Genomic DNA, 8,036 nt, shown 5'->3' with positions numbered 1-8,036 from the left:
ATAAAAAGCAAGTGAGTTCAGTATCGAAGCGATAAACGTGTGAATAAATGAAGTTCTTATGAAACAAAGGCTCTCATGTCAGAACAAGGACGTGCTAATGGAAGGCATTAATATGACTGTCAGTACATTTCCAGTTCCCTTAATAAAAAGTTTAATTAAACTGTACATCCTTTCAAATTCTCCCACTTGACAAGGATGTGGCATAATGTGAGGCAGACAAAATCATGTGCAAAGCTACCTGCTGCTAATGGGCTACTTCCAAATCCTTTATTGTGCTGAAATCACCCTTTTACTGCAATTCAGAATCATTTGGATATGTATGAATGGGAGAAGCTCACTTAGCGTGTTGCCTTTTAGAAGGTGGTTAAAATGCATGATGAGGCTTGTATGCCTTTTTTTTGTGCAGAATGAGGTCTTCGTACAGACAAAAAGAAGAGCAAGTAGCTCAATATACCAGGTTTTATCTTTAACTTCAGTAAGTGCTTTATCTTGGTAAGAGTCATGGATGTGGATCTGGAGTCAGTCCCAGGAACACTGAGTGGAATGCACACTGGTTGGCATCACAGGGCACCACACACACACACACACACACACACACACACACACACACCATTTATAAGGGGCAATTTTGTGCAATTATTGTACATGCTTAAATTTCTACAGATCTTCAGAAGATTCATATTGCCATTCCTTCAATATGTGCATTTTCCTTTAGCAGAGTAAATCTACACTGGTGTCAAAAGGCTGTTAAATATGCATTTGTGAATTTAGAAGTGCGAGACAGCTGTGTCAGCTGTCATAAACTTGCTTCCAGTTCATGGCCAGGATAAACTGACTATAACATATTGAAGATTTTTTTTTAAATTCTAGGCTCCACGTTCGTCTTGAATACTTGAGATACTTAACAGTTTGGTTTAGGTTTGACATAGTTTTCTTTCCAAAATATGCCATAATAAGCAGTGTCAAGGTCAAGGTTGTATCAGAAGCTGTGTGGCCCGACTGTACATCAATCAATCCATTGATCCATCCATTATCTATGCCATTTATCTGTCAGGGTTGTGGCGGAAGCTGGAGCCAATCGCATCAGACTTTGGGTGAGAGGTGGGGTACATCCTGGACAGGTCGCCAATCCAAAAACTGAGACGAACAAGCATTCACACTCGCGTTCACACATATGGACAATTTGAGTAGCCAGTTGACCTCATCTACCTGTCTTTGGACTGTGGGAGGAAACCAGAGCACCCAGAGGAAACTCATACAAGCATAAGGAGAACGTGCAAGCTTCTCACAGAATTGTGTGCAAATTGTCTGCAAAGTTCAAACCTGGAACCTTCTTGCTGTAAGGTGACAGTGATAATGAATGCACTGCTGCGCTGCCCATGGCCCAACTGTCAGAATATTAAAATATTTGAAGTGTATTATAGGCTAAACAATATTACCCTTAATGATTCCTACAGGAATAATAATAAAACAAGACCGTCAGTGACGGCGTAGCTCACTCCAGCTAGTCCAGAAGGAACGATCTAAAGTGGGTCACCTTGCGCAATAAATGTTGCAAGCTATATACACTATATACTGGTACAAGCTATATATAGAAGCAATATACACCCTAGGAATACTGACCTATTTGCCAGAAAGAACCCAAAACGGTGAGGAATTGACCGAAAAGAAGTGATTTTTGTTGAACTGCTCATTAAGGCTTAATTAGTCCATAACTTCATTAATAATTGTAATTAAGCTAATCTGGATAGAAGTTATATGCATCCAAGGTACCTCTACCTTCATGCCAGAAAGAATCAAAATCGGTGAAGAACTGAGGGAGAAGTGATTTGTATGGAAGCTGCTCATTAGGGCTTAATTACTGCATATCTTCATTATTAATTGCAATTATGCAAATTTGGGTAGAAGCTATATGCAGCCCAGACAGACCGACCTTCCTGTCAAAAAGAATAAAAATTGGTGAAGAATTGAGAGAGAAGAAGCGATTTTCGTGAAATATGGACGACGGACAACATGATGGCATAAGCTCATTGCCTACCGGCCGGTTGAGCTAATAATAATCATAAATCATCATCAACATCGATGAACTTGGCCAATCACTTAAACCCATCTGTATACCAAACTTGTTTAACCTTTAAAGAGACAGAAAAAAAGATGAATCCTATATATTTTTTTATTTGAAAAACCTCTCAGTATGTATTCAGTCCACTGATGTGCTGCTTTCGAGATTATAATACCTCAGGAGTTGCAAATGAGTGTGAGACTGTCGCAATAATTTGAATGGCATTCAGAGCTACTGCCTTTAAAAAGTGCATTAGTAAAACCTCCTACGAGACTGAATTTCCACAACCTTGACATGAAAATCCATTTATTCTTGGATATGCTGCTTCTGAATTGAAGGTAATGACAGCGGAAGGTAGTTCAAGCAATTAGCTGAGACTCTGCATCTTCGGTGGCCATCTGAGATCGCAAGTGCCGTCTTTGTTGTGTACAACATTTTACACAAGCTGTTTTTCATAAAAGGTCGCACAGGAAAGAGACGTATTAAATGTTGGATAATTGATCTCTTGTGAACGACAGCAGGCTACAGTGTTTCAAGGAACACCACGAATCTTCTCAGTATCAGGCTGCATAGATTTTCTTCTTAACTATGACTCCCTGCTGCTGTTTTCCAGGAAGCCATGTCCAGCCGGCCAATCACAATCATATCGAGTAAAACAGAACAAGGGGGAAACTACTATGGTAAGGAAATAAATCTCTTATTTTTAACCCAATGTTTTTTTACATTAAAATGCATTTACAATTTGATTTTTAAAGTTTTTTTTCAGTATGCATATATTTGATATGATATAAGAATGAGAATTTTGATATTTTAATTTTCGATGCATTCATTGGAAGTCTTGAAGGAAGAAATAACACTGCCATAAAATTGTCATAAGAAAATAATCAATGACAGTGCAGTGTGATGTAGCTTAATCTGAAGTGGAGTTACTGTTATCACCCTGAAATTGATTATTTTCAATAACAGCATATGCTTTCTTCCTCTTATACCCAGCATTGAGGAGTAATGGAATATATGCAACAGTGTTACATATTTCGAATACAAAATATGAGTAACTGTATCCATCCATTATCCATAACTGCTTATCCTGTGCAGGGTTGCGGGCAAGCTTGAGCCTATCCCAGCTGACTATGGGTGAGAGGCGGGGTACACCCTGGACAAGTCGCCAGATCATCACAGGGCTTGAGTAACTGTATTCAAATACAAATCGATGGTAATCAGAATACGGTTACATTCTTGAAATTATTTCAAAGAACTGATTTCTTAGTTCACATATTCATTCACTCTCAAATTAAATTATGGAAATTCAGTGCATTTCCCAGAAGCCCTTGACTGAAAAAAAATTGCATTATGCTTTCATATTACATCTGCCCACACACCCCGAAATGAGCTAATGGAGTTGGTGCACAGCCAGGACAGAAATGATTTTCTATCATGGAAATTCAAACACTTTCACTTTTAAAGAAGGAAAAGGAGATCACAACGTCACTGTGCAGTGCAACCAAGTTGCTTTTAGAGTCAAAAGATTTACATGTTTAAATTTTACATGTTGATCTTGGGACACCAGTAAGATCCTGACCTCTTCTGCTCCTCGGACCTGCCTGATCCAAAGCAAAAGATTTACATGTTTAAATTTTACATGTTGATCTTGGGACACCAGTAAGATCCTGACCTCTTCTGCTCCTCGGACCTGCCTGATCCATCCTGATGCCCTACGTTTGGCTGCAGTCTCATCGCATTACTCTTGTGGAGGATGGCCCCATATGGACAGTTAAAAGTCGCACTTGGAAGATGTCTCTGGACACTTATGCCGCTTTTCCACTACAAACGCGGCTGAGCCGTGCCGTGCCGTGCCGAGTCGAGCTGAGTCGAGCTGAGTGGGGCTGTTGGAGTTGCATTTCGACTACAACCGCGCTGAACCGTGCTGGCTGGAAGTGGGTGGACACATTGGGTGGAGTTAGCGAAAGTGGGTGGACGTCACGTGATGTCGTTAAGCAGCGCAAACAGTGACATCAGTGACAGTGGCGGAACAAGTCAGAGCCGGGCCGGGGGCGGGGCAAATGACCGGGCCCTTTATTAAAGCTTATCATAACATCATTTTAGGCTACAAAATGTCCGCAACTGCGGTGTTTACCAATTTCAACACTACCGGGTGCAACTATGTTATTTAGTACATCAAGTCCTTCAAACGAACATGTAACTCAGAAACAAAAAACATTAGGATACTGTACATGGCTCATAATAAAACATCAATAGCCTATACTGCGCACATTATTTGAAGGGCATACGAATGAGCGCTCAGAGGTTGCAACGGTGACAGGAAGAGTCAGAAATAAAAGGAGGGCGGTGCAAACCTCACTGAATGCACTGTGTTTACCAATTTCAACACTACGGGGTGCAACTATGTTATTTTGTACATTAAGTCCTTCAAACGAACATGTAACTCAGAAACAAAAAAACATTAGGTGACATACTGTACATGGCTCATAATCAGTGATGGGAATAACGGCGTTAGAATAAACGGCGTTACTAACGGCGTTACTTTTTTTAGTAACGAGTAATCTAACTAATTACTTTTTACATCGTTATAACGCCGTTCCCGTTACTTACAATAAAATACTATGCGTTACTTTATTAAAGCTGTTCTCATCTGGCACGCTGCTCATTCAGCCTTTCTTTACTCTGCTTTAGTGTGGGGCGGGGAGACACGAGACAACGGCACAGTAAGCCAATCAGAGTAGATTTGGACAACATATGTAGGTAGGCCACGCCTACTGCACTACTGCGCACGCTTTCAATCGGAAGACCCAGCGATGGCGAGCGGTCAGCCCAGCACTGCGCTTTCACACTGGAAATACAGACATTACTTTTCATTACTTGAAATAAAAGGCAAGAGTGTTTACATGCAATGCACATTATGTCGAGGAACAAAGCGTTTGTCCTCGTCAGTGGCCAGTAATTAGTAACATAATTTTAATAACTGCAAAAATATATTACATTTGATATATGTCTTCTCACATTGTCCCACAAAAATATTAATATAGTGTAGATAACATTACTAATTGGTTCTGTTAAGTGTCCATTTCAGTCATTAAACACATTTAACATTCACTTTTATTATGATTACACTAATTGAATTTGATTTTTTTTGAGGGGGAACAAAATGTAACGGAATAATTACTTTCCCTGGTAATTAGTTACTTTTATGACAAAGTAACTCCGTTACTAACTCAGTTACTTTTTGGGAAAAGTAACTAGTAACTATAACTAATTACTTTTTGAAAGTAACGTACCCAACACTGGTCATAATAAAACATCAATAGCCTACTGCGCGCATTATTTGAAGGGCATACGACGAGCCTTGCGCTCCGCGAACTCGTCCACGATGCTCTGTATGTCACTGATTCAGTGAGCTTTTAAGCAGTAGTCTCACGACCCGAATAGTAAACAATAAACATGGAGGACATGGAGTCGTTAATGTTGCTGGTCTTGGTGCTGTGGCTTGTTGTCACCGACAACGCCAACAGATACTGACTGGCAAGAGCGTATAGATGAGGCGAGGCGCATAAGCCTTCAGAAATTCTCATAATTCGTAATTCTCTTTCTTCCGGGTTTGCGGTGTTTACAGATCCCAGCGCGCTCGCGGGGCGTGTGTGGGCATGTGAGGACACTCCTCCTCACCAATCAGTGCACAGGGGAGTGTCTGCTCACGCCTCCAGACTCACTCGGCACGGCTTGGCTCGCTTCAGCCCCACTCCAAAACGGTGCGAGTTTTAGGGGCTAAGCAGGGCTGAAACGAGCTGAGTCGTGCTGGTTTTTGGTAGTCGAAACGCGAGCCGTGTCGGGCTGAAGTGAGCTGAAGCGAGCTGAAGTGAGCTGAAAAAGGGTAGTGGAAAAGGGCCATTACAGTAATGCATCCATGGCTGAGGACTACAGTTAACTTGCTAACTTTAGGACTGCAGTTGTCATGAAGTTTTGCACTCAAGTTTCCATCAATGAACAGTTTATAACTTCAACAAAACAGACTTCATGTTAAAACTATAATGAATTTCCTGGTTTCACAGTTATACTTTGTGACTATACAGGACACTGTTATAGAAGTAAGTTATTTATAATCACGTTATCGGTTATCACCCAGATGAGGATGGGTTCCCTTTTGAATCTGGTTCCTCTTGAGGTTTCTTCCTCATGATATGAGGGAGTTTTTCCTTGCCACCATCACCACAAGCTTGCTCACTGGGGATAAATTGGGGATAAAATTAGCTCGTGTTTAAAGTCTTTAATTTTCTGTAAAGCTGCTTTGCGACAATGTCTATTATTAAAAGTGCTACATAAAAAAAAAAAAACCCTTGACTTGACTTGAAAAGACTCCACTTCTAACCTAAAGAAGCATCTCAAAGCAAGGTTTTTTTTTTTTTTCTGGCTAAAGTTGTCTGCTGACTTACTGGTTAGCTTGGCTATCCTAACTAGCTAGCGATTAGATAGCTACCTAATTAACAGAATTGACAACTGATATCTGGAAATTTGCATTTGCAAACCACTTATTGTGTTATCTATCCTAGCTACCGGTAGTATTAGCTATGCCACTTGGTACAGCATTGCAGCTTCAAAACTAACGTTACAGGTATCTCTATGGGGAGCCTATTCATGTGCAGTGCTGCTCCAAAAACTGTTTACGTTGGTGAGCAAAAGGATTTCAGGTTATGGTTGATGAGGCAGGGGTTCCACTGAGCGTTGAACAGGACACGTCTGTGTAATAGGCTGACTTATATTTTGTTTTCATAATTTTAAATCAAGAAAAGGTATTTTTCTTTCTCTTGTGCCATTTTTAAAATTCATTGCAACACAAAATATACTTCAGAAAACTGAGTGAGAACTAAATATTAATTTGACAGTAGATTCAGTACAAAAACAGTATATTACCATGTTTATAATGGTTTTTTTTTCACTCTTGCAGTTCTGGAAATAAAGAAAAGGTCAAGGAAAAATTGGTCTCTCTCCCTCTCTCTCTCTCAGACAAAATATCAAATAGCTTTTGTGAACCTACTCATAGCATTTGCTCCTCTACAGCAAGTGTTAATACACACACGCCAGCCACTTTAATAGGAACTTGTTCTTGATTCTAAAATTCCTGTTCTTGGCTGCAGAAGTGGAACCCAATGTGGTCTTCTGCTGTTGCTTGCTGAGATGCTTTTATGCTCACCACGGTTATAAAGAGTTGCTATGAGTTACTATATCCTTCCTGGCAGCTCGAACCAATCTGGGGTGAGTTTCCCAAAAGCCTCTTAGGTGGGGTTTACATTAGACCGTATCAGTGGATCATCAGATTAACGTTTTTAAAACGATTAGTGTGCACACAGCAACGCCAATACACGATTCGCGTGCACACAGCAACGCCAATACACGGATACGCTCGGCTCCGCAGGCATCCTGCGCTCCAAATCACTCCACCCTGAACAGCGAGTGCCCTCTGGAGGGTGCGCACTCCGGCCCTGCGCAGCTCACAGAGCGCGCGAGTGGAGTGCACGAGCAGTGATTTGGGACTGAGCCGCTGTGTGTGATCTCAGTGCATGTCGGGCATGCGCGTCACTTACCACTTGCAAGTGGAAGGATGGCAAGCCTAAAGACAATCATAACTACACAATGGGCAGTATTTGCATCAGTATTTGCAGTATTTTCATACTTTTATACTCTTTAATGAAAGGTGATACAAGTCCGCGCCGTTTTTCAGCAGTCGTGTCACATGACCAACGCCAGCGAATCAGGAAGGTGGATGTCACAGTGACGTTGTCCAATGACGACGCCAGCTAGAGCTCAGCACAGCGTATCCGCGTTTCCGCGTATTCTCAATGTTTACACAGCACCGGACCAGACACGATCTGGATTGAATACGTGGACCCTGGCGGATTCCCGTTTCCCGGCATTTCCAGGCGTTTTAATGTAAATGGACAGTGCATCTGTGAAGAAAACGAGA

The 8,036-nt window shown here is 41.3% G+C and overlaps 1 protein-coding gene across 1 annotated transcript in view; it reads left to right on the top strand.

Annotated features, from left to right (window-relative positions):
* The first annotated feature begins 2,681 nt into the window (after positions 1 to 2,681).
* LOC132874501 (sodium-dependent phosphate transport protein 2A-like) overlaps positions 2,682 to 8,036 on the top strand; it is a 61,653-nt gene continuing 56,298 nt past the window's right edge. The window contains exon 1 of the mRNA XM_060910734.1: positions 2,682 to 2,742. Within this exon, the coding sequence (XP_060766717.1) occupies positions 2,682 to 2,742 (61 nt within the window). The remainder of the gene's footprint in view (positions 2,743 to 8,036) is intronic.

The sequence above is a fragment of the Neoarius graeffei genome, chromosome 2 (assembly GCF_027579695.1).
Source record: "Neoarius graeffei isolate fNeoGra1 chromosome 2, fNeoGra1.pri, whole genome shotgun sequence".
Classification (NCBI taxonomy): domain Eukaryota; kingdom Metazoa; phylum Chordata; class Actinopteri; order Siluriformes; family Ariidae; genus Neoarius; species Neoarius graeffei.
Note: the sequence above shows the minus strand (reverse complement) of the source record. Positions and strands in the feature narration are given on the sequence as shown.